At 44.8% G+C, this 26,988-nt stretch overlaps 1 protein-coding gene across 3 annotated transcripts; it reads right to left on the bottom strand.

Annotated features, from left to right (window-relative positions):
• Lrp11 (LDL receptor related protein 11) lies at positions 1-26,988 on the bottom strand. Of its 3 annotated transcripts, XM_031380332.1 has the most exons (7): positions 26,173-26,988; positions 20,643-20,803; positions 18,267-18,408; positions 14,513-14,638; positions 12,552-12,761; positions 7,475-7,567; positions 1-919 (listed from the first exon to the last, which is right to left on the bottom strand). In XM_031380332.1, exons 1-7 carry the CDS (start codon positions 26,747-26,749, stop codon positions 765-767), a joined length of 1,464 nt encoding a protein of 487 aa, XP_031236192.1. In that variant the 5' UTR covers positions 26,750-26,988; the 3' UTR covers positions 1-764. The 3 variants fall into 3 exon arrangements, with proteins under 3 accessions (XP_031236192.1, XP_031236193.1, XP_031236195.1); XM_031380333.1 differs by lacking the exon at positions 14,513-14,638; XM_031380335.1 differs by lacking the exon at positions 14,513-14,638 and having other exon boundaries at positions 12,552-12,707; positions 26,173-26,856.

Raw genomic sequence — 26,988 nt, 5'->3', positions numbered from 1 at the left:
TTTGGATTGATAATTCGCATGTTTTTCATCAGAAAGGCTCATGTTGAAAACCAATGCATATGTAAAGCAGCCACACTGCTCCACACCAGGAAGCGGCAGTGAGCAGATTGTCCTCACGGATCCCAGGGCTGGGACTCTATTTGCTTTTGCCTGCCAGGTCCTCCTCCGCTGCTGCTAGCTTGCTCTCATTTCATAACCACCTACAGTTGCTCCTAACCAAAAGGAATTCTTCCAAGGTCAGCCAGATGTGGCAGCTCCCACCATGGTCTGATGTCAGAAGCATAGGGTGGGGCGGGGTAGAAAACCCATATTCCTCTACTATGGGACATCACTGATCTATTCAAAATGCTTATAACATCCAGACGGACCTGCCATTGGTAACATCTCACTGAGGGTAAATTTACTTAAGATCCCTTTTCAGAGGTATTTGGCAGAGGAAAAGAAAGTGGAGCTCATGAGAACTCGTGGAGAGAAGACAGCCAGAAGACAAGGGAAGCTGCTAGGGATCAGCAGTTGGCACCTCGCAAATGAAAGGCAGGACTTCCATCTGTCACCTCATGACATGCTGACTTTTGTCTCAGCAAACAAGCTGCAATCTTTTGAATTCCTCTCTACCTTTGAAGACATCATACATCCCAGGAAAATGATTTCAGGATAAAGCAAGGCTTGTGTTTGCAGTGTCTTCTAACACAGTTTAAAACAGAACCCAAAGAACAGATTGTGAGCGATGCCCATCCTTGCCCCGAGCTGCTTAAATAGCTTTGTTAGAGATACATCCCATTGATGAGGTAGTCAGATTCCTCAGATGTAATGGGACGGGCTTTCTTGAGTTTCTGCTTCACCAGTCGGAGTCGGCATGTCACCATGAGAAGTAACAAAGCAGTGATGGCCAGTCCTAATGCCAGGGGTAGCACCGCACCTATGCAAGGTTTGGGGGAAAAAGTGCTGGTAAGTGGTTGGCTACTATGTGATACTTGGCATGCATTAATTTACTCCATCTGAATAACTCGAGTTGATGCTAGCTTTACTGTTGCACAGGGAGGTTAATTCTCCTGCATACCTCTCTAAGTCTTAAACCAAATTCTCTACCAGGTTCTTACAACATTTTTTCTTTACAAAATTGGCATCAGGAGTAGAGACACTGCAGTGACACCACCCTTATCTCCAACTGTACTAAAGACTGTGAGCATGAGAAATGTTTTCATTATCATCATACATGACAGTTATGGCCAGACATGATCATCTTCTCATTCGCTATAGTCTAGCTCCTGATTTCTGGTCCTGGAGAGCTTAAGATAGTCACCTTCAGGGCATCAGAGATGGCTCTGTAGTCAAGAACACTTATCTCTCTTCCAGAGGACCTAGCTTCAACTCCCAGCACCCACTTGGCAGCTCAAAACCATCTGTAACTCTAGTTCCAGGGAATCTGATGCCCTCTTTTGGCCTCTATAGGCACCAAGCGCTTGTGTGGTACCATACATACATACAGGCAAAAAACCATATCCATAAAATTAAATTTTAACTTTTTTTTTTTTTTTAAATCTAGGGATCCTACTATCCCCCAGTAGACCATTTATTGAAAACTAACCTCAAATATACTTGGTCAGCCCTAAAACCAGATATATATAGGCAACACTAAACAGACTAAACACATTGTATTTATGCAAGGTGTGTGTGTGTGTGTGTGTGTGTGTGTGTGTGTGTATGTGTGTAACAATAATAAAAAGAGGCCATGAATTTTCCAGGAGTGGGGAAAGCATGGGAGAAAAGGGAGGTAGGGACTGATGTTATTATATGTATATATATATATATATATATATATATATATATATATATATATATATATACACACACACACATATTTGTTTGTTTGTTTTTTAAACACTTATTTATTTAATATATGTTGAGTACACTGTGGCTGTCTTCAGACACACCAGAAGAGGGCATCAAACCTCATTACAGATGGTTGTGAGCCACCATGTGGTTGCTGGGAATTGAACTGAGGAACTCTGGAAGAGCAGTCAGTGCTCTTACCCTCTGAGCCATCTCTCCAGCCCTGTTTTTGTTTTGTTTTTTTGTTTTTTCGAGACGGTTTCTCTGTGTAGCCCTGGCCGTCTTGGAGTTCACTCTGTAGACCAGGCTGGCCTTGAACTCAGAAATCCACCTGCCTCTGCCTCCCAAGTGCTGGGATTAAAGGCGTGCATCACCACGCCTGGCACACCAGCAGATTTTTGTAATTTTAGTTTTAATTAAAATATAATAACATCATCGGGCGTGGTGGCGCATGCCTTTAATCCTAGCACTTGGGAGGCAGAGGCAGGTGGACTTCTGAGTTCAAAGCCAGCCTGGTCTACAGAGTGAGCTCCAGGACAGCCAGGGCTACACAGAGAAACCCTGTCTCAAACAACAACAACAACAAAAAATATCTGCTGGTGTAACTTTGGTTTTCCCATGTGGCTGGTCCTAGGTGGCAGCCCAGAATAGCCTGTTGTCCCCAGAGTCTGGAAGGGGCATGGTAGATCTGTCTCCAGTCAAGCTCAGCAGCAGCTTCTATTCTTAGTCCCCTATACACTTGAGTAGGGCCAGTTTGTGATGAGATAGTGACACTATTTTTAGTTGCACCTTCTTGCAACTGGGCAAACTAGAGGAGCCAACATATCCATGTGCAGCTCGATTCTGAAACATTTCATTTTGCTTATTTATTCTATGTTCATTAATAGCTAGGTACCGTGCCAGACACTGGCCTAAGGACTACTAATCAAAGATAAACAATTTTTTATTTGTTGCCCACAAAAATATCCAGCCCCAAGAATATACTAAGTGCCAGCTTTACAGTTGAAGTAATTCAATGCTCACAAACACATGAGCTGGTACTAATGTTGTACCCATTTTACAAACAATGAAAACTGAGGCATCTAGTTCTGTGGTTTAGTCCCTACAGTGCTGGTTTCCCCAATAGGGATGTGAGAACATACCTGAGTAACTTAAATCTGAGTAGATAGGCATTTATTAGAAAGACTACACTGAAATATTGTTACAACGACAGAGTTGTGTTTGAAAATCTAACGGTGGGAAGGAGTGTCTGCCTGTTGGTAAGTATTTGCTAGAGTGATTTAGGTTTTATGTGGGAGCTCAGTTTTGGGGAGGGAACGAGGTAAGTTTGTTACATGTGTTCGTTCTTGAATATATGTGTATACTTTGGGGCATTCTCTGATTCACCTGCCTGTAGAACTGTAGTTCTCAACTTTCCTAGTGTTGCAACCCTTTGATACAGGTCTGGGCATCTGCATGTGGGCAGGCCTGCCTGGAGATAGAGGAGTGCCCTCATATATTTCCGATGGCCTTAGGTGACCCTTGCATTCAACCCCTAAAGGGTTGTGACCCACAGGTTGAGAAACCATTGTTGTGGGGGAGTCCAGCAGTGTTCCCCGAGGCTCCTCAGTTATCGATCTCTAGGTTATATACCTATCGCTTATAGGTCTGTAGGGGATGTCAGTATAGAGGCTGTGGCTGCGGCAGTGAACATAAGATCAGTAGATAGAAAGGAAAACCCAACAGGAGCAGGCTCCATGGACAGGAGTCAGAGGACAGAGACAGAAAGGCAGCAGAAGACACTTCATGGAGCGTGGCTCCTGTGTATGAGATGCTCCCAGGAGGGGCCTGGGGACGCCACTGGATTAGCAAATGGAAATTTATTCATAGGAGACTGGGCTATTGACTGTTTTGTGCACTGAAAGAGACCTGATTGCTTGCAGTCACAGAGGTTATGAACCTGTGGAGAGAGGGAGACTAAGAGATGACCACAAAATACAGCTGAGGAATGGCTATATCAAGATTTGGGAGAGGCGGCCACGGATGGGAACGCCCTTTTCCTGTAGGAAAGGAAGAGAAGTTAGGGCAGCCAGAGCAGTCTGAGGGTAGGTAGCTGAGGAGTTCCCTCCAGACAGCCTTTACTCAAGGCACTTAAAACTGGCCCCAGATAGAGCTGGCCTCATCTTGACATAACCTGGAGCTGATTTCACACTAAAAGGGCTTTCCGAACACCAGGTTAATATCAGAATACCAAGGACAGTCCTGTGTCTGGAGCATAAGAAAGGATGTGGAAGTTACTTTGGTGTCCAGGGGTATCAAGTTTTAGGAAAACCTGCAGCCAATGCACAGCTTAGAAACTGGTTCTAGAACCACTTCCCATGCCACAGTCCTGCAGTCTGGAAGCACCCAGAACCCATTTTCCCTCCTTGCATCCCAGTGCCCTGGGGGTTTACAGCCACTGCTAGTGCCATTCTGATGAGAGACCTTTTCAAAGGATTAAGTGACCCACAAGTGTCAGGACCAAGACAAAGAAAGAGGCTTTGTTCTCCTCCTGATGGGAGCTCAGAGAACCGTAACCTCTTCAGCTTGGAATCCAACAGCTCTAGTTCTGCCTGTCCATGGAAGGTCTGCTAGCCTCGGAGTCTGGGTTGATCAAAGATGAAAACCAGTGTTTAGGCTAAAGATGAGGGGGGGTGTCAATTTTTGGGTGGACACCTTGATCTCAATCCTAACCCTGTGGCTCAGGCCCACCGAGCATGACAAAACAGATATGAAATTCATGAAAATTTCTATTTTCCAAATCAGGTATGAGGTTGCTAATTCCTGTTTAGGTCTCTCTCCTCTGCTTCTCCCTCCTTCCCTCCCTCCCTCCCTCCCTCCCTCCTTCCCTCCCTCTCTCCCTCCCTCCTTCTCTCCCTCTCTCCCTCCCTCCCTTCCTCCCTCCCCCCATCTATAATATAGTACTTGTCAGAATACTGAAACATATTCTTTTCCTTTTAAACGAGTTGTGTATCTGGGCAGTTGTTTGAGTGCCCACACCCATTTGTGTGGTGTGATACGATGGTGTGTGTGTGTGTGTGTGTGTGTGTGTGATTGGTCTCCATCTTACTTTTTGACACAGGGTTTCTCAGTGAATCTGGAGCTCACCTATCTATAGTGGCTGGCTAGTGAGCCCTGAGATCCTCATATCTCTACCTCAAAGCACTGATATTAAGGGCATATACCACCACATCTGGGCTTTTCCCTGGGCACTGGGGATCTGAACTCAGGGACTTATGCTCACACAGTTAATACCTTGCACACCCAGCCCTCTCCCATTGCTGCAGTGTTCTTTTCTTTTCTTCTCTTTACTTTTCTTTTCTCTTGCTTTGTTTTTGAGACAAAGCATGATTCCATAGCCCTGGGAACTCACTATGTAGCCCAGACTAGCCTTGACTTTGTGGCAATCATCATGTTTCAGCTTTCTGAGTGCTGCTGTTACACAGCTACCTTGCCCAGCTTCTTTGCTTTATTATTTAGAGATATGTCATGTATATGTGTGTGTGCATGTGTTTGCAGGTGCATGGACACGTGTGCAGGTCAGAGGTGGACACTGGGTGTCTTTTATTATCTCACTCCACCTTAGCATTTGAGACAAGGTCTCTCATTAAACCCAGAGCTCATCACCTGACTAGAGTGGCTGCCCAGTGAGCCCCAGGGACCACCCATCTCCAGCTCCCTAGGGCTGGGGTTACATACCTGTGTGACCATGCCCAGCTCTTCCATGGCTGCCTAGAACATATGTAGGTCCATGTTCTTACATGGCAGGGGCTTTACTGACTGAGCCATCTTTTAGCCTCTTGTGTTTTTGAAACAGGAGTTTGCTGTATAGTTCATGCAGGTCACACTTGTGAGCCTCCCTCCTATCTGTCTCTCAAGGTTACAATCTTAAGGGTTACAGGGATGTCCAGCCACACCTCATTTATTCCTTGCTATTTAACCCTTAGTTGACATAATTTCTTCAGTACTTTCAGTTTGGGTAATTTCAAATTATTTTTTCCCAACTCCTTCTAAAAATACAGTGATAGAGTTGTTAGTAACCAGCTAAAGTGAAGTCTCTCTTATTGATACCCATGTTTAAATGTGTATTAAAATGTCTTAGTAAATTCTAACTCCCTATCATAAGAAAAAAAATCTAAGATGATGAAATATCTAGTCTGCTTGTATGAGTCAGAATGATACAGCAGAATGAACAGCAGTGGCCTAGAGCTGAGCCTCCAGAGACATATGGCCATGGCTCCACCGTTGCTGGGTGACAGGCCGAGACAAGCCCCATGCCTGCAGCCAGCAGGCTGCAGGAGGACGCAGACAGGCGCCTGACATCTGTGCTTGTGCTCAGACATCAGTTGTTTACAGTTCGTATTTTGGTGCTGTCCGGCTGTGAAAAGGAGATGAGTGATGTTGTACAAACACTTCAAAGAGTACTCTAGGGCAAAAAGGCAGTTTTGCCCATGTTTAGATGGATAACTTAGGAATTCTGTTTTGTTCTACTAGGTCTTCTTGCCGATTTGGCACGCAGGATTCAAACCTCTCCACGGGACTGTAACTGTGCTTCCATTTAAAACAGCCCAGTGATGGAGCTGTCCTCATGGTGTCAGTGATCTCCCTGCCTCTGGTGCTTTCCACATTCCTGTCATGTTCTGTCATTAAGAGCACAGAGTCTCTTCCTCACTCCCCTCCCTCACACATAGCACAGTCTTAACAGCCATCATTACATCTAAGCCATGTAGTACATGCTAGACGCTGTGTGGTGTTTGCTTGCCCTAGCGACCCTGTGAGGCGGGAAGTCACAACTGTCACCTTCCCCCTAAAGTCCCTGGGAGACAGAGAGAAGAACCTGGATGTGGTGGTCGAGTTGAGTGGCAGAGCCAGAATTCCACCTGTGCTGTCTGATCCATCCTGGAACTCACTCTGTAGACCAGGCTGGCCTCGAACTCAGCAACCGCCTGCCTCTGCCTCCTGAGTGCTGAGATTAAGCATGTTTGCCATCATGCCTGGCTGAGCCTGCATTCAATATCACAAGTGTGACTTTTCCCACAGAGTGATCCCAGGGAGTGTATGGGGAAGATAAAATGAGGCGGTAGGCCACTGTCACAGGCACCATGATGCATTGTGAAAGGTCTGGACAGTTCTGGTCCGGGGACTCCTGCTTCAACATGAACTCTCAGGTGTAAGAGAACATCGTATGTATTGTATGGACAAACCGCCTGTCAATTAAAAAAAAATCTATGGCCTATAGGAAAGGATAGAATAGAAAGTGGGACATCCAAAAGGCAGAAAGAATCCTGGGACAGAGCCAGGAGTAGGAGGAGTCGCTGGAGAAGATGTGAGGAGACAGACACATGGTACCGGAGCAGAGGTAACCAGCCACGTGGCAGAATGTATAAATTAGTTTAAATGGGTTATTTTAAACTAGTAGTTAGTCAGGTAACAAGCCTAGCTATATGGCCTAGGTATTTAAATGTATTTTGAGACTGAGTCATTACTCCGGGAGTTTGGGGCTGGGAGGAAAAACAGTCCATGTCACAACACTCATGGCTCCACCTGACATCCAGCCAGGACTCAGGCGCTCAGTCCTGTGCACTTCACTACTCTGCAGTGTGTTTCCAAGGTATGGACTGACCTGCTTCTGGGGCTGGGTGCTCCCCTGGTGCACGGCCACTCTTGGACTTGAGATCGAAACTTCCTTCTTGGGTCTTTCCTGAGGAATTACTGTCTATGGAAGAAAATAAACAGATAGATGTTAAAGGGACATTAAGAACTGCAGGAAGTAGGAAAAAGGTTTCTCTGTGACACACATTAAATATAGACTTACAGCTCTCTTTATTTTTTTTAAAGTCAGGTATATGTTTGTTTGTCTGTGTATAACATGCATGTGGGTATCCACTGGAGGTCAGTTGTGAATCTCCTGATGTAGGTGCCAGGAACCAAACTTGGGTTCTCTAGTTGACCACTAATTTAATCTCTCCAGTCCCTTGTTTACTTTTTAGAAAATGAACTTTGAGAAAGGAATGGCAGGATTTATTTTTAAATGAACACAGGCCAGTTGGGCCTGGTAGTTCATGCCTTCAGTCCCAGCCTTCTGGAGGCAAAGGGAAATGGATCTGGGGGGGCTCTATGTGAGGTGAAGAAACTTGCTCAGCACAACTTCAGGTGCTGGGTCAAAGCTTCAAGAATCTGACTTTGGAGGCAGAGACAGGCGGATTTCTGAGTTTGAGACCAGCCTCGTCTACAAAGTGAGTTCCAGGACAACCGGGGCTACACAGAGAAACCCTGTCTCTAAAAAAAAAATCGGACTGTGGTTTATTCTTCTTACACATTTAAGCACAGTAAAATTTGGGAAAAAGTTTCCACATGACACATACTAAATATAGGATTCAGAAGTTTGTACAGAGAGGCAGGTGGATTTCTGAGTTCAAGGCCAGCCTGGTCTACAAAGTTGAGTTTCAGGACAGCCAGGGCTATACAGAGAAACTCTGTCTTGAAACAAACAAACAAACAAAAAACCAACCAACCAAACAAACAAACAAAAAAACCCAAAACAGAAGTTTGTACAGCAAGCTAGGCTTATGCACTACCACTGGGTCATTTTCTTGTTCCCTTTGTTCATTTTCAGACTGAGATCCTAAAAAGCTTTGAAGAGGCTCTCTCCAAATGGCCTAGAAGTGATTTAAACAAAACATGGTTATCATTTTTTTCGCCTGATGAAGGGAGGTTAATAACACAGCTGGGGAGGGGGACACATTGCAGTCCAAGAGCTGTGTTAGCACACACAAGGCTCTGCTTGGTTTAAGTATCTGGGATCCCTCTCAACCTCAGTCACTGCAAGGAGTGTTTTCCTGTAGGGTAGTGTTCTAAGATCACCATCTCTCCCTGTCCCTAAACGGTAGACACATAAAGGAATCCACTGGTTGGTATTTTCCAAAGACATACATAGGGAAAGAGGGTCTTAAAATCCTATGAAACTAATCCTTGACTAACATTTGTGTTAGGTTTAGATGAGGGGTGAGCGGTTCAAGAAGACACTGAGATAGATTGTTGAGGACTAAGGAGTTCCTTAGAAGAGTTATTAATGTCAGGGCAGACAGACAGACAGACAGACAGACAGACAGACAGACAGGCAGACAAACAGACAGAAAAACAGACAGGCAATAGTGGAGGTTCTAAGGAGACTTCTGGTTCCAATACCAGAGACTGATGGCATGGTGAAGGATCTGAAGAGAATCAGGGATGTTGTGGCAGAAGAGCCAGTTATGACTCTTTAAGGCTGGGTGGTTGGGGGTGGGGGTGGGGAACAGGATGATGGATGGATGGATGGATGAATGGACACAATGACAGTACATTCTGCAGATGCCTTAAATGCTCTGCCATCTGATGGGAACTCACTTCCCAGGGGAGGAATCCTATCTGCAGTGTCCCAGTAGGGTGTATGTATCTATAAGAAGGCATTCTAACATTATGCTCTTAGAGTTTGTGATAAATGAACCTCCTCACACTAGCTATTCTGCTGGATTCCTGGCACCATCTTGGGAGGACACATGCTTTTACAGCTGTCCCATAGATCATACTTCCATAGATAAAAACTACTTTCCTTGATTTTTGATCATACAGATTCTGAACAGTTCTCCCACAACACAAGCCCTGAAAAGTCTAGACGAGAATATAAAAGAGAGAAACCTTTAAAAATAAGGCTCTAGGCTCTTTTTCTTTCTTTCTTTCTTTCTTTCTTTTTTTTTTTTTTTTTTTTTTTTTTTTTTTTTTTTTTTTTTTTGTGGCACCTTTAGGAAGTTAGCCATTTCAAGATGAAGCTGAATACCTCCTTCTTCACCCCTGGCTGTCAGAAACTCATAGAAATGAGTGATGGATGCAAGTTTCATGCTCTCTACAAGAAGTGCATGGTCACAGAAGCAGTTGCTGGCGCTGGGTGAGGAGGATGTGGTCTATCTCTTCTGAAGCATTGGTGAGGACGACAAGGAAGGTTTTCCCATGAAATGAGGTGTCCTGACCCATGACAGAGTGTGCCTGCTATTGAGTAAGGGGCAATCTCATTATAGACCAAGGATAACTGGATAGAGGAAATGCAAGTCTGTTCAAGGATGCATTGTCGATGTCATCTGAGTGTTCTCAAACTTATATTTTCGCTTATTGTTAAAAATGGGGGGAGGAGCCGGGCAGTGGTGGCACATGCCTTTAATCCCAGCACTTGGGAGGCAGAGGCAGGCAGATTTCTGAGTTCAAGGCCAGCCTGGTCTACAGAGTGAGTTCCAGGACAGCCAGGGCTGTACAGAGAAACCCCGTCTCAACCCCTCCCCCCAAAATGGGAGGAGGATATTCCCGGACTGACAGATATCACTGTGCCTCAGTGATTGGTGTATCAAAGAGCTAGGAGAACCTTAAGGTTTTTAATCTCTTTGAGGAAGATGCTATCCACCAACATGCTGTCTGAAAGCCCTCAAACAAAGAGGATAAGCAGCCCAGGACCACAGCACCCAAGATTTGGCATCTAGAATTCTACATGTCCTTGACTCAGGCTCTGATGCGTTGCGCTGAAGAAACAACATACTAAGTCAGTGGAGGAGGACACTGCAGGATGTGCTAAATGTACAGCCAAGGGAACCAAGACTTCAAGGGAAGACTCCAGAATCAGATGGCCAAGAGGTATAGGCTGTTGTCACTGAGTGCTCTCCTTCTGAGTCCAGTCACAGGTAAGCCTTGAGGAGTAACAAGTGTCCTTTGTACCTTTGGCCTCCTGGCTGCTGCACCTGGTTCCCCTGTCCCCTTGTGGCCCAGCTCTGTCTGGTCATGCCCACGCTGGACTCTCCCAGATGCCCCTGCCTCTGCCTTCCCCACATATCTATAATAAACTTTCTCTTCTACCATAAAAATAAAAATAAGTGAATACATAAAAAAGTAACAAGTACATGATCAGACTTGAATCTCAAAGTAAATAATAACATCCTTAAAGCTGATAGAGTAGTTTACAATGTATGAGGCCCTGAGTTGGACTCCCAGTGTTATATAAACAAACACATAGATATTCTAAAAACAAAGACCTTTTATATAATAGTTACCCCTGAGATAAGCTATGGCCTGAGGCATATTTAGTAGAGGAAGAACACCACACCTGTATGCAGAAAATGTTTAGGTTTTTTTTTTTTTTTTGTATGTGTCCTCAAAGGACTTGGCTGATCTGCTATAAAATCCACGAATTCTTGAGTTGCCAATAACTAGAGCCTATGTAAACAGATACACAACACTTCTTTCTACCACTTTGTAGGCCTGGAAACCTGATTTCCTTCCTCCAGCTGGACTGGATACAAGAAGACAGCATTGTTAATGAGTGACTTGGACCACACAGAGAACAGGCCCTGCAGCTGCAATCACATTGATGACAGTCCGGCCATTGTGCCAAGAGGTGTTGAGCAAACACGGGCCACACTGGAGCTCTATACTCCCAAATGCCAGGGCCTCGGGGCATTCTAGGCATGCATTTGCTCTGTAACCAAACATTTATACGTGCCCTATACAATGTTTAGAAACCTGTTTCTGAGGCTGAGGGTACACTTCAGTGGGTCAGTATGTTTTGCTTGTATAAAGTCCTGACTTTAATCCTCATCACACACACAAAAATGGTGCCTGTGACTGAACACCTAACAGAGACTGTTTTTCTTGTCATTAATCCCTAAAATATATAGTATAAGAACTACTTATTTAGCGCTTACATTCTATAAGGAATTATATGTAATTTGGGGATGGTTTACAGTGTATAGAAGGATATGTATAGGACTCATGCAAATATACTGCCATTAACGTTTTCTTTAAACAGTTGTTTATTTTGTATGTATGTAGGGAGGGGCCATACACGTATGCCATGGTCATGTGTGGAGGTCAGAGGATAACCTGCAGGACTCAGTTCTCTCCTTCCACCCAAGTGAGGCCTTGGGTGTGGAATCAGGTTGTCAGGATTTGCAGCAAGTGCCTGTATTCACTGAGCTGACTCTCGGCCCTAGATTACTCTTATAGATAGGACTTGAGCATCTTTGAACTTTGGTTCTCACTGGTCTTGGAACCTTCCCCTCAGGGACTTTTTTTAAAACCAGGCATTCCTTTTCATTAGTCAATAGTTCATTTCTCTTCAGTGCTGGGGGTCAAATCAAGACTTCTGGATGTAAAACAAGGGCTCTTCCACTTATATACAGCTCCAGAGCTCCGTAATTGTAAACTTATTAGTACAAATGTTTTTTGTTTGGCCAAATTCTGTTTGTTTGTTTGTTTGTTTGTTTGAGACAGGGTTTCTCTGTATAGCCCTGGCTGTCCTGGAACTCCCTCTGTAGATCAGGCTGGCCTCGAACTCAGAAACTCACCTGCCTCTGCCTCCTTTTTTTCTTTTCTTTTCTTTCTTTCTTTTTTTTTTTTTCTGGTTTTTTGAGACAGGGTTTCTCTGTGTAGCCCTGGCTGTCCTAGAACTCCCTCTGTAGACCAGGCTGGCCTCGAACTCAGAAATCCGCCTGCCTCTGCCTCCTAAGTGCTGGGATTAAAGGTGTGCGCCACCACTGCCCAACTTGGCCAAATTCTTCATTTCAATTTTCATCTTTGGAGCACATTTCCCTGATGGTCTTCAAGCATAAAATATAACCTTGAAGCATATTAATATCAATGAATGAGAGGCTAGTCATGGAGAAGTCATGGTGAGTCCTTACCTGGCTGGACAGGATTGGTCTGACTCTCTGGAGCCTTCTGGGTGGAGTGGATCCTCTTCTCTTGTTGGGATACAGTAGCTGGTTGGTTGTGGGTAGTGGCTCTCTGGGATTTCTCCAACCTGGGGTCTCCTTCACCTTCATTTAATCCTGTGGCTCCTGGCTGGGCAGAAGTAGCCACTGTATGTGTCACCAACTTGCGGTCAAGAGCCACTGTGGAAGAACTCAGTTACTTGCTGGGTTTCTCTCCTTGTCTCTCTCTCTCTCTCTCTCTCTCTCTCTCTCTTTCTCTCTCTCTCTCCCTTCCTTCCTTTCCTCCTTCTGTCCCTCCCTCCCTTCCCTTCTTCTCTCTCTCTCTCTCCTCTCTCTCTCTCTCTCTCTCTCTCTCTCTCTTTCTCTCTCTTCTCTCTCTCTCTCTCTGTCTCTCCCCCCACCCCCGTGTGTGTGTGTGTGTGTGTGTGTGTGTGTGTGTGTGTGTGTGTGTGTGTGTGTGTGTGTGTGTGTGTGTACGCTGCATGGGGCAGCCAGAAGACAACCCCACTGTTCCTTAGGTGCTGTCAAGCTCTGTGTTTGAGACAGATTCTCTTACTGGCCTAGAACTTGGAACTTATCAGGCAGGCTAGCCTGGCTGACCAGCAGGCTTCCTGGACCCTCTTGCCTCTGCCTGCTCAGAACTAGTCTTACCACACACTTGCATTGTTTTAACACGTATGCTGAAGAACTATCACCTCGGCCTGGGATTTCTTTTCTGAATGTTAACTAAAACCACTGTATCTGCCGTTGATTTAAAATCAGAGATATTTAAGACTGCTATCTCACTCAGCTAAGACGGGAAGAGCCCACTAGAACGCTTGCTTAGTTTGTAAGTGGGCAATGCGTTCTTTCTAGTGGCTTCCTAATGTGGACGAGGACATACGCAGCATTATATTCTTGGGTTTTTGTTTTGTTTGATTTTTCGAGACAGGGTTTCTCTGTATAGTCCTGGCTGTCCTGTGGTTTCGTTTTGTTCTCCAGTCTCTCTACTTTGATGTAATTGGGTCTGAACCTTGGACCTCATGCATTCGAGGCAAGCACTAGACTGCTGAGCTACATCCTCAGTTCCTATACCTTATGTTTTGATAGTTTTTTTTCTTCCTTCCTTACACCAGACTTTACTGGGTTATTTACTACAGTTCTTCTTTTTTTCTTCCTTCCTTCCTTCCTTCCTTCCTTCCTTCCTTCCTTTCTTTCTTTTTTCCTTCCTTTTCTTGTTTTTGTTTTTGTTTCTGTTTTTTTTGAGACAGGGTTTCTCTGTGTAGCCCTGGTTGTCCTGGAACTCACTTTGTAGACCAGGCTGGCCTTGAACTCAGAAATCTGCCTGCCTCTGCCTCCCAAATGCTGGGATTAAAGGCGTGCGCCACCACTGCCTGGCTCCAGCTCTTCTTTCTTATGTTATTTTTAGGTATATGACCTTATACAACTGATTTATAGGTCTAACTTAGCCTTACTCCAGTGTGTCATAAACAATCCTTAAAAATTATAAAAGAAATGCCAAGTGTGCCTATAGGCCCATGCCTATAATCTCAGAACTCGGAAGGCTAAGGCTAGAGGTTTGTGAGTGTGAGGTCAGCTTCATGGCAAGACTGTATCACACACACACACACATACACATACACACATATACACACACACACTCACGGCAACTATTAAAGTACTGTAGGTTTTTTAAAAGTGTATTACACTACATGGTAGAGATCAGAGTCCAACTTGTGAGGGCTGATTATATCTTCCCACCACATGGGTCCTGGGGCTTGAACTCAGGTTGTTAGGTTTCAGCATCACCTTTATTCACAGAGTCATCTTGCCAGCCCCACTCCAGTGTTTAAAAAGTACAAGGATGTTATGTGATATTTTACAGACCCTGACCTGCCTATACTGCTACCCCTTCCAGATCCTTGCCTGATAAGACCATGCAACTGACTCACAGTTTTGACAGAACTCTTCATCAGACCCATCTGGACACTGCCTCACGCCATCACAAGCCAGGGCGATGTCAATGCAGCAGCCACTGTCACAGAAGAAATGGTAGCGCGAGCAAGCGCTGGAGCATCCTGTTTGTGAACAAGTCTCAGGTCACAGGGATGCAGGGCAAGTTAACATCCCATGTCAGGATGACTGGGAAAGAGGACACCAAGCAGGGTAAAGTGGCAGGGATAGTGATGTGACAGAACTGGCATAATAGGTCAGAGGGTCCCTTTGTCACCTCTTACTGGACTCTCAGGGCTGCCCCAGAGCTCTCTGCTGGAAGGCTGTCCTTCAAACCTTTGCTGCCCTGGTTCCTTTGACCTCCACTTATTTGGCATCCATTCACTCATTCATCCATCATGGGGCTCCGTTCTCAGGTGGGTCACCTGACACTGTCCCAACCATTGATGACCTGCTTCAGGAGCAACACCATGTTATATAATCTGTGTCCTGAAGTCTTGTTCACTTTTTTTTTTTTTTTTTTGAGATAGGGTTTCTTTATGTAGCCTTGGCTATCCCAGAACTAGCTCTGTAAAACCAGGCTGGCCTCGAACTCACAGAGATCTGCCTGCCTCTGCCTCCTGAGGGCTGGGATTAAAAGTCTGCATGGCACCACTTTCTCTGGCAAATTCTTTTTCTCTAAGACTTTTTTTTTTTTAACTAGATTACCTTTCTGCTGTTGACTCCTATGTGTAGACAACCAGATTACCAGTGTTGTAGAGGAATATATTTTTGTGAAATGACGGTAGTTTTCCCTCTTGGGAATTTCAGGAGCTTCTAGTCTGTAGCATAATTCAAAGGAGCTACAGACATTTCCTTGAATGGCAGTTTTCTCTACTTATGATTAAGCCAACTTTGCTAAATAAGAGTCATATGGGAGCTGGAGAGATGGCTCAGGAATTAAGAGCACTGGCTGCTTTTCCAGAGGACCAGAACCTAGATGGCAGCTTACAACTGTATGTAACTCCAGTTTCAGGGGATCCAACACCTGCCATAGGCATGCAGGCAGGCAAAGCACAAATGCACATAAAAACTGAATATATGTACACACACACACACACACACACACACACACACACATTTGGTCTTTCAAGACAGGTTTTCTCTGTGTAGCCTGGGCTGTCCTAGAACTTAATCTGTAGACCAGGTTGGCCTCAAACTCACAGAGATCCACCTGCCTCCACCTCCCGAGCACTAGGGTTAAAGGTGTGTACCACCATACCCGGCAAAAATACATAAATGCAATAATATAAAAACAAAACAAACCAGGTAACTCAAGTGATAGTCATGAAAGGCATCCAGCTAGCAGCTGGCCTTAAGGAGTCCTAGAATTTCTTACTTATTTATTTACTTTTATTTTATGTACACTGGTAATTTGACTGCATGCATATCTGTGTGAGAGTATAGGATCCCTTGGGACAGGAGTTACAGACAGCTGTGAGCTGCCATGTGGGTGGTGGGAATTGAACCCCTGTCCTCTGGAAGAGTGGCTGGTGCTCTTAACTGCCGAGCCATATCTCCAGCCCCTGGAATCCTACAATGTTATGGTGACAGGATGGACTAAATGAGTCTTTCAGGAACATGACTGGTGGCAGATTATAAGACATTCCACTAACAGCAAAAGCTAAGCATAGTTGATGTGCACAGATAGAATCTAATACTTATTTTATTGAAAAGCTGTCAACTAAAAGACTAGAAAGTGATCCTGTCTTGGTGCAAGGTGATTGGAAGATCGCTTGATCCTAAAGGAGAAAGGAAAGAAAGGAAATAATGCAGCAGCTGCTGAGAAAGCGCTCAGTTTGGCCTCCTTGAAAACTTAGGCCTGCAGGGTCAGCGACAGCCACCAGGGGGAGCAAGCAAAAACGGGGGCGCTGATCACCAAGCAATCTTACTCATGTGACAGCAAAACCCGGACTGCAGGGCTCTCCTTACTTCTATGTAGACCAACTGATCACCATTTATACTCAGTCTGTTTCTGGAATGGTTGTCCAAACGTTTTAAGCATCGTACTAAACACACACCTCAAATTTACTCACAAATGATTTGCATGTGTTGGTGTTCTGAGTCACGGCACTCAGGGGGGACTGCAGGATGGCTCAGTGGGGAAAGGTACTTGTCACCAAGCCTGAAAACATGAGGTCAATTCCAAGAACCTACATGCTAGAAAGAGAGCAACAGCTCCCAGTTAGCTGTCCTCTGACCTTCACATATGCATGTGCAAGGGCAGGCACACACACTGAATGAACAAACACATACGTATACACACAGAATAAAAGGCACCACACACCTTATTAAACACACTGGGAAAAAAATGTCGAAAGATTGAAAATGTGTAAAATGAAAAGTCCAGGTGTCTTGTTTTCCTGCCCTAAAAATGTCTTCAGCATCAGGTGGGGATTGTCTCTATGAAACCACTAAGCTAGCTCATGTTGAAGTGCTCTCCCTCTAGCCTGCTATCTGCAGAAATGGCTCCTCACATGCATCCAAAAGGTGTTAGAATGGTCAATATACTAAAAACTGAACCAGGATAGTGTGTGTGTGTGTGTGTGTGTGTGTGTGTGTGTGTGTTAAAGGAGATAGGAACTCCTGTCTAAGTCCCTGCCCGTTTGCCACTGTATACATGGTAATTCATGTGTGATGTCATGGCGTGCTCTCTGATTGAGCCAGCAAGTAATCAGGTAGGAATAGCATCACCCTGACTCCTTTTTTGTTATTGTTTTGTTTTTGTCTTTTTATGTTGAGACAGGGTTTCTCTGTGTAGCCCTGGCTGTTCTGGAACTCACTCTGTAAATCAGGCTGGCCTCGAACTCACAGAGATTCGCCTGCCTCTGCCTCCCAAGTGCTGGGATTAAGAGTGTGCAGCAGCATCACTTGGCTTCTGTGAAACTTTTGAGCAGGGGTTTTCTACTTTGCGTATTTCAGTCCAACTGTAGTCATTAACCACATGTTTTTCTTTCTTATATTTTTAAGTGGTTTATCATATAAACTATTGATATAGTCAAGTCTCCTTTCTACCCTAACATATGCCTTTCCTCCCTGCACCCCACATTTTATTTTTAATTGATGGACAATAGTATATAGATATATGGTACCCAAGGGTATGGTTGATGTGTGTATAATATACATACATGTATAGATGTATATACTAAATTTGTATGTATATATTTAGTACTAACTAGATCAAGTCAGTAAACAATCTATATCACCTTTGTGGTAAGAATATTTAAACTTAGTCTTTTGGCTCATTCTATTTATTTGGAATATTTACAAGTATTTACTACTTAATGACCCCAGCTCTTAACCACCATTCTATCCTCTGATTATCCTGGCTAGACTGTTTAAACTGTAGTCTTCATTAATCACTTTAAGCACTCATATCGGAAAGATCTTTACATCAGATGCTCTCCTAGGAAAGCCAGGCACTGTCTTTACCAAGGTCAGAGAGGAAAGGCAGAGGGTCAGCACACAGCACTCCTAGCTCATGGTCTGTGCCCTGAGTTATTCTCTACACTCTAACCAGTGGGATGCAAATGGTCCTAAACACAGAGCCCGTGTTTGCCACTACATCTTTAGCAAACGCTTCAAGCACCGGAAATAAGATGGAGGAGCCCGTGAAATGTGACCTCAGGATGTAAATCCCACTGACACCATCCTTCCACGGCCAGCTGGGTTTGGCTGGCCACAGGGGACCCAACGAAAGGACTTTATCCTCACCTCCTGTGGAGTAGAGCCGAGGGAGCACAGTCACAGATACATTGTCGGAGCTTCTCTGGCCCACGGAGTCAGTCACAGTCAGCTGGAAGACGTAAGCCCCTTCCTTCAGGCGCGACAGCCTCAGGGTTCCTGGCTGAGGCACCTGCCATACAAACTGGTTTAGGGAACAGAGCGGAGCACAGAGGGCCCAGGAGCACCCGCGAACGTGTACACGGACCCCTTTCCCCACAATGAGCCATCAGCTTCTCTTTCTCCTTAGAAACGATATATAAATAATTTTGAAGCAAACAATAACAAATGATGGGTGACACTCCAAGGTAGAAATGACTTGATGTACAAATTAAACCAAAATGTTGAAATGTAAAGAAGACGGATAGGAAGGAGGTTCTGTACAGGGGTGGCCAGTCATGTACACAGACAAAGGAAGGGGAGGGTGTAAGGTGACACTCCTGTGGAAGGATGAAGAAGGAAACCTTGCTAGCAGAAGACTCAATGTGAGCCTATCCCATGACACAGCTACCAACACAGTTCATGCAACTGGCTTTGTTTACAGGCATTGGGACCAATGTTCAGATCACAAGAGGGTGCTAACAATGGGTCAGAAGGAACTACAGCATGCATGAGGAATTCAGTTAGGGGCTTCAGATTTTATGAAGAATACACATCTAAGAAAAACTAGATAATGCTAGAAGGTAGATGGTCTGAAAATCAGTACAAGGGTATTTTATACAGAATAAAGGGATGGGTTCAGGATTCTCTAAAGGGATGTCTAGTGCCAATACATATAGCGAAGTATAGACTGTTTGCCTGGGTAGAAGAGCTGATTAACAGTAAGCTAGGACCGAGGTTCTCAACCTGTGGGTCATGACCCCATTGGGGTGACATATCAGATACCCTGATGTAGTGGCTTGAATATATTTTGCTTGGGAAGTGGCACTATTTGGAGGAATAGGTGTGTCACTGTGGGCATGGGCTTTAAGAAGCCAGCTCCAATTAAATGCTGTCCTTATAAGAGCTGCCTTGGTCATGGGGTCTGTTCACAGCAGTAAAACCCTAACTAAGACACCTGTGTATCAGATATTTATATTATGATTCATAACAGTAGCAAAATTGCAGTTATGAAGTAGCAACAAAGTAATTTTATGGTTGGAGGGGCCACCATAAGGAAGGTTGAGAACCACCAATTTAGGACATGCTGTATAAAGTGCTCTGATGTTGAATGATGACTTTTGGGTGCTGTGCTCTAGGAAGGACACTGTTTGAGTGACAGGCTGGGGACAATTCTGAACAGGTCCACTCCTAAAGTTATTTAATCACCGAGCAAAAAGCAGCACACTGAAATCAGTGCAGTGGGACCAGCTAACTGTAGCCTTTGTTGTGGTTCCAGTCTGGTACAAACTGGCTTTTCACTACCTCATCCTCTAAGGCCTTCCAAATGCTGCAACTCTTTAACACAGTTCCTTGTGTTGTGGTGACCCCCAACCACAAAATTATTTTGTGGCTACCTCCTAACTGTAATTTTGCTACTGTTATGAATAGTAACGTAAATATCTATGTCTTCTAATGGTCTGAGGCGACTCTGTGAGAGGGGTTGAGGACCACTTCTCTAAGGGGAGTGGTCTGGATGAAGTGTGTGAGACTTAGTTTGAAAGTGTTCCTCTCTAGAAATGGCTCCAACTGTCTCATGGCTGGTATAGGTAGGCACCCCCCCACAAACGGTTTGTTTTCACCCACAGCAAATCTAGCTGCGGTCAAGCGAGTCTGCCAGAGGGCAAGAGAGCAGGGATCAGGATAGCCTTACGTGGTACCCACCTCACTTCTTAGCACAGTGCCCATGAGTAGGGTTAACTGCTGTGTACAATGCTTCCAGACCACGTAAAGAAAGAATACATTCTATTATTATTGACTCCCTCTTTATATTCCTTTCTTTCTAGGCAAATTTTTAATCCAGGGTAGCCAGGAATTAGTGATGTAGTCTAGATTGGCCTTGAACTTGTGATCCTCCTGCCTCAACCCATGGAGTACTAGAATTATAGGCATGTGCCATCATACTTGGCCACTACCCAAATCTTATACTAAGAAAAAAAGAAAACCTTAAAAAAAACAAAACAGAACCAGAATTATTAAAACATAGCAGAAGTCTGAGGTGAAGGAACAAGGCCCTGGCAAGCTATCAAGCAAACAATTAAGTCTGTTTACTAAGTACCAAAGGGAGTTTACAAAATAAATCACTTTTAGGATAATTGACTTTATGATTTGTCCATTTTAAGCACACTCTGCTTGTTTATGTGCATTTAGGGACTGACAACGGAGGACATTACAGAAAACCACTTCCCAGAAACATCAGGTTTTGTTAGCAAGAACAACGAGAGTCACCTTCATGTCCACTGATGTTGGGTCACCCTGCTGCAGCGTCCACTCGTAAAGGACGATAGCGTGGTCATCTGTGCTTTCTCGGCCATCTAGAACTACCCCGTCTGTGGGCAGATGTAAAACCACATCCTCCCCAGCCTTGCTCACTGGAGGCTCGTCCTCACCTGTGAGAGAGAGGAGACAGGACTCTCTGATTCCCCAGCCGATGAACAGCAATATCTTGTCTGCTGATTAGTCCATCAAAAAAAAAAAAAAAAAAAAAAAACCTCAAAGAGAATAAATAATGAACTGAAATCTATCTTCCTGCTAACTTCCATCGTGTCCCCTTTATACACCCAAACAATAAACCAGCATCCTATTCTGGACTTTTAGCAATGGTACATGTGGAAGAGGAAGTATGGAGTGCCAACTGTTTGCAGTAGCTATAGAAAACTAATTTTAAATATATATATATACACACACACACACACATATGCATATATGTATACATATGTGTATATATATATATGTATATATACATTTATTTATATGAGTACACTGTAGCTGTTTAGAGGACATTGGATCCCATTGCAGATGGCTGTGAGCTACCATATGGTGGCTGGGAATTGACCTTAGGACCTCTGGAAAAGCACCCAGTGCTCTTAACCATGGAGCCATCTCTCCAGCCCCACTAAAAAAACATTTTTAATGATTTATTTTTAAGTTATGTGCATTGGTGTTTTTCTAGCATGTGTGTCTATGTGATGGTGTCAGATCCCCTGGAACTGGAGTTACGGACAGTTGTGAATGGCCACGTGGGTGCCAGGAATTGTACCCAGGCCCTCTGCAAGAGCAACCAGTACTTTTAACCACTGAGCCAGCTCTTCTGCTACCAATAGTATTTTTTAAAAACCTTCAAAGGTTTTACATGGTAGAATCAGGAAAGTACTGAAATATCTTGCTTGTCATGAAGCAAATTAATCTTGCCTCTCCTGAAGAAAAGTCGCTGACTTTTGTTTAAGTGCATGACAGATGTGACTTCTGAGCCCAGGAAAACCCTCACAGTCTAACTTGACCTCTGATGACCTCTGAGTTCCAGTCAGGCTAATTACACTGTTAAATGTAGTTTGAAACAAACCAGAGTTTATCTACATAGAAACAGTCCTGGAAGCAAGCCAAGTACAACACTCCCCAAGAGGGAGATAAATGTAAGTTTGAATTTTCATTATAAAAAATATGTAATTGAGCATGTTATGGGAACATTGATTTATTTTGGAAACTAAACACAGTGGGTAAGACCTAAGGAGGTGAACTAAGACTCATGCTAAGATTGAGTGCTGCAAGGTGGGGCTTAATCTAGAGAATGAGGGTTAGGGGACCTCCTTCCCAACACCCAGCTGTGAAGGGAGCTTCCCTGATAGACCTTCTGAATCTGTGCCAAGTGGTACAAAGGATACATACTGGCTGGGAAATCAAAAAAAACAAACTACTGGAGTGGGGCCAGAGAAGGGAAGACAGGCCGATACATGGAGGAAAGGCATCACGCCTTTCTGTGCTTGTCTGTTTCCTTTCCAGGAAATTAATCGTTTCTTTTTTTAAAAAAATTTCATCACTGAAGAAAAAAAAAAATCCAGAATTCCAGTATGATTCGAATTACTTTTAGAATGTGGCATCCTGTCCATCTTTCTCATAGGATACTGATGATCAAATACAATTATAATTATTATTAGATAATATACAATAATGTATTAATTATTAATTTAATTAATAAAATTAATTATAAAATTAAATAAATAAAATGACTGCATAACAATTATATAATTATGACATTTATAATATATGTGACATTTATAATATATAATATATGTCTTATATATAATATATATTTTATTTTTTATTTAAGAAAGAGTTTCTTTGTGTAACAAAGCCCTCTGTGGTCCTGAACTCTCTTTATAGACCTGGATGACCTAGAACTCACAGAAATCCACTTGCCTCTGCCTCTACTTCCTAAGTGCTGGGATTAAATGAGTACACCTTTACTGTCTCTTCCTGGTAAGTTCTTTGTACCATGTAGCTTGCTAAGTTCTCTACTGGCATCCCCTCACTTGACATTCACTGTCAGTCTGAATGAAGCATTTATATCTCATCAACTTTATCATTGCAAATGATGCCACAGTAAACATGCTATTGCTCATACTGTTTCTTTAGCACAGATTATTCTCCATAAAAAACAAACAAACAAACAACCCTAGAACAGTGGTTCTCAACCTGTGGGTTTCGAACCCTTTGGCAACTCTCTATCTCCAAAATTATTTACATTAGGATTCATAACAGTAGCAAACACAGTTATGAAGTAGCAACAAAGATAATTTTATGATGGGCATTAGGAAGATTGAGAGCCACTATCCTAGAAGAATGGATATTTTAAATCTCTGATACATTATTTTCTAGTTGGTTTCTAAGAGGTTGGTACCAGTTTACACCGTCAATGCCCATGAGAATATACTTTCTCACATGAGTGCCAAGTTAAGGTGTTTTTGTTTTTTGTTTGTTTTTTCACAACTTAGTAAGTGTAAACTGATATTTACATTTTCCCCCCACTCTTTCTGATGGTACTGGGGATTGAACCTAGATCCTCAAATGTGCTAGGTAAGTGCCTCTGACTATCTGTAACTCTGGCCATTTCCTGTGTTTATCAACTGCATGTCTTTACCAGGAAACTGTTCACTTGAATCTTTGGTTAACTTACTTTTGTCAAGCCAACCATCAGCTCTGTTAATATTTTAAGATCATATTTCCTAGACTCTTGTTTGCAGTTCCTTACTTATTGACACGAAGTTTTTTGTGACTTTGTACAAAATCTTTCTCTGATGCCTTAACTGACTGGAAGACTTCTTCCTCCCAGATAGATAACACTGAATTTAGCTTTTAGTTTTTCTAACTATGGAGCAGGCTGTGGCTGAATTTTAAAATACTTGTGTACATAGGGCTAGTGAGATGGCTCAGTAAATTTGATAACTTGAATTCCACCTTGAAGACCCACATGATGGAAGAAGAAAACCAACCTCCTGCAAATTTGCCTCTGTCTTTCATACATATGTTGTGGCAGGCGTGTTCAAAACATACTAAGTAAACACATGATGTAAATGCCAGTGTTAATCCTAGCACTCTGGAGTCTGAGGCCAGCCAGGCCTATGAAAAGAAACCAAGATGGCCAGGCCTCTGTTGCACAGACAGACTGTCTCAAAAAGCAAGAACAAAACAAACAAAGTAAATATCCAGGGATTTGTTTGCGGTTAGAGTTGTCTCAATACATTTTCTCCAATACTGCCAACAAATAATCTTAGTATTCCTTATGGACTATAAGTGATTACTGCTCATGCAAAAATAGAGAAGATATGAGCCAGGTCTTCAGAGACAGGTCAGCCTGCTGTGGAGGGATCAGCCCTGAATAGGAAGGTCAGTCCTCGCTACCTACTTGAAGACAGGCAGTAGAGGGAGGTCTGCTTGGGAAAAGGCAGAATTTCACCCTAGGCTTTGGTTTGACATGCAAAGGGTTCTTTCGGAGTGCTACCCAGAGACACTGGATTTCAGGCTAGTTTAGTCAAAACAGCACAAAGGTTCTGGTTCCCGAATGCTGAGAGATTATATTCTCAGCTCCTATAGGATCCCAAGGACTTCAGCCTCCACCCCACAGTCCTCTTTACTCAAGGCGTTCCACCAGTCTTTCCAATCACATCAGCCAACCACAGTTCTGTAACGATACCACAGACACCTGTACTGCCCAGAAAAATCACAAAAAACATCCAGGTTTGGTCATTATGGCCACGTGAGCTAGAACAGAAGCAAGTCCAAGATGATTACCAGGCACTTAAATGGGAGAAACCTAGATTTAATCTGGAGGACTGATGACCTCAGGTACTCCTCCTCCATTCAGATGTTCTAGCAGGAAGGATCTGTCACAGCAAGATACCTCCCTACTCTCCTACAATTCTCTCACTATCTCTAACAGCTGCCTCATTAAGCTTGAGAGTGACAGACCCTCAGGGCTGTTAGGGAAAGTACTGTGAGCTGTTCCAGGGCTCAGCTCTGGGAACTACTAGCTGAATGGCCCTCAGGCAAGTTGCTTTCCAGGTCATCCTTCCAGACAACAGGATTTGACCTTTGAGCTGTTGTGAGAAATAGCAAATAGCTTAAAATAGCTTCTACCATCAGACTCACTGAGAGTGACCAATATGCTTCCTGGCAGATGGGTGACCACTCTAAATCTGTTCTACCCCATCCAGCAATCCCCTATGTCTTCATAGAGTTGTTACAACCCCCTGCAAGGAGCTTTGCTAAATCACTGGCTCATTTAGCCTCAAGTTCCACATGCTCACAGGATTCCCAAGAAAGGAGGAAAGAAATCATAATAATCCAGAAAGGAAAACCGAAGTAGTCTTACAAACACAAAGAACTCAAACAGGGTAAGTCTCTGGACAGGCGAATCCTGGGAGTCTGTAAAATGCCTTTTGCCCTCCATACAGGGCCAATGGATGAAGCCCGTGAGCTGCACCTCAGGCTACTGAGTACCTGAAGAAATCTGGGGATATCAGCGCTTCCCAGAGAGTGGGCATGTTAGTCAGTGGTCAAACTCCCCCTAGAGAAAGGAAGGACAAAGGGGGGAGGGAGGAGAAAAACCACTTAGATGGCTTTTGGTTTTGGCCTTACTCTTAATTCTGTTTACTTTTCTTTCCCCGGGTTTAAGGAAAACTCTGGTAGCAGCGCAAATTTCTGCCAGATGAGCACAGAGAACCTGGGGTGGGGGCGTAAATTTTGTTTCTCTGCTACTTTGCCCTTTCATTGTGTCTTGTCTTTTTTCTAGAGCAACTGATATAAAAACCACAGGGCAAGCTGTTTAGGCCTTTTAAAGAGAAACAAACTTTACACACTAGCCACTGTGTACTGAGCCCAGCAGATCCCAGTACAGACTTCCAACACCCTCCGCACACAGCTGGCTCTCCTTAAATTGAGTGGGACACAAAACCAACAAGGTCACGAATGTGGGGAACTTTTTGGGCAAGGGATGGAAGAAAAGAATGGGGATCGAGTGACAAGTTTTCCTTCGTATTTTTATCTTGAAGGAGCTATGTGCAGGCAGAGAGCCAAACCAGGAAGCAGGAGTGGGAATCAGGAGCAATTCGGCATCTAATCAAATCTTGTCCTTGCTATTTCCTGCGGTAAAACACGCTTTATAAAACCTATGAGACGAAATAAAACTAACATGATCTTTACTGGGCCAAAGAAGGTTTTGAGATATCCTCTTAAAGCGATCCGCCAGTCCTCTCGGATCTGCCCTCCTATCTTTCAAAGGCAGCCCGACGGACCCTGCTTCTGCCGGTCTACTGTACTTTTTTAATACCAGCCCAAAGTCTGTAAAACAAAACAAAACAAAACAAAACAAAAACAAAATAAAACGTTGAGCCACTTTCCCGGTTACCGGCAGCTTTAACCCTCTGGAAGCAGAGGAGTTTGCATGCTCAGTAGCAGGCGGGACCCTCCTGGCCGCGCTTACCGGGCCCGGAAGGGATCCCGGCGGCGTCCCCGGCGCGACTGAAGATGTAAGTGCGGTACCCGCGGAGCGGCGCGAACTTGCAGACGCTGCGGCCGCGCGCCGTGCAGTTGAACAGGTAGCAGCGGGGCGCGGGCATGGGTGCGGGCACGCTGGGCCCCCGGGGCAGCTGCACCACCGCCACCGAGCAGCTCGGCTCGGAGCAGCAGGCCGCCACGCACTGCCGCCAGCCCCGCACGGTCCCGGGTGCGCGCAGGAAGCTGGCTCCCGCCGCGATGGAGTCCTGGGTGCGGATGATGGTATCGGGCACCGCCCGGTAGACCGCCGTACCGCCCGCACCCGGGCAATCCTCTCGCGGGCCGCCCAGCAGCTCCGGCTCCAGCTCGTCGCGAGGCCGTGCCCGCTGTAGCTGCCGGCGAAAGTCCTGAAGCAGCCTATCCACTCCGGACGGCGGAGCGGCGGGCTCCCCGGGCCGGCCGCCGGGCAGCCAGAGGCAGAGCAGCAGCAGCCCACGGAGCAGCAGCAGCCCGCGGAGCGCGCGGTGCCGGGAGCCGGGGCCCGGTCCTCCCCGGGCGGCCATGGCACGAGCGCGGCCTCAGAGCTCGGCGGCCCCGGGGCCTGGCTGCTTCGCGGAGGCGGCGAGCGTGCCGGCTTCGAGAGGCATCGCGGGCCGGACTCGGCCGGACTTGGCGCCGCCCTGGCCCTTCTACCGGGCTGTGGGCTTTCGGTGCCTCTATTTTCGGTCCGGCCGCGGAAGCGCACAGGGGCGACGTGGATCAGCACCGGAGTGCGGACAGCGGCTGCGGCGGGGCGGAGCCT

Source organism: Mastomys coucha, unplaced genomic scaffold, assembly GCF_008632895.1.
Source record: "Mastomys coucha isolate ucsf_1 unplaced genomic scaffold, UCSF_Mcou_1 pScaffold2, whole genome shotgun sequence".
Classification (NCBI taxonomy): Eukaryota; Metazoa; Chordata; class Mammalia; order Rodentia; family Muridae; genus Mastomys; species Mastomys coucha.
The sequence above is the reverse complement of the archived record's forward strand: the minus strand, read 5'-3'. Positions and strand labels throughout refer to the sequence as shown.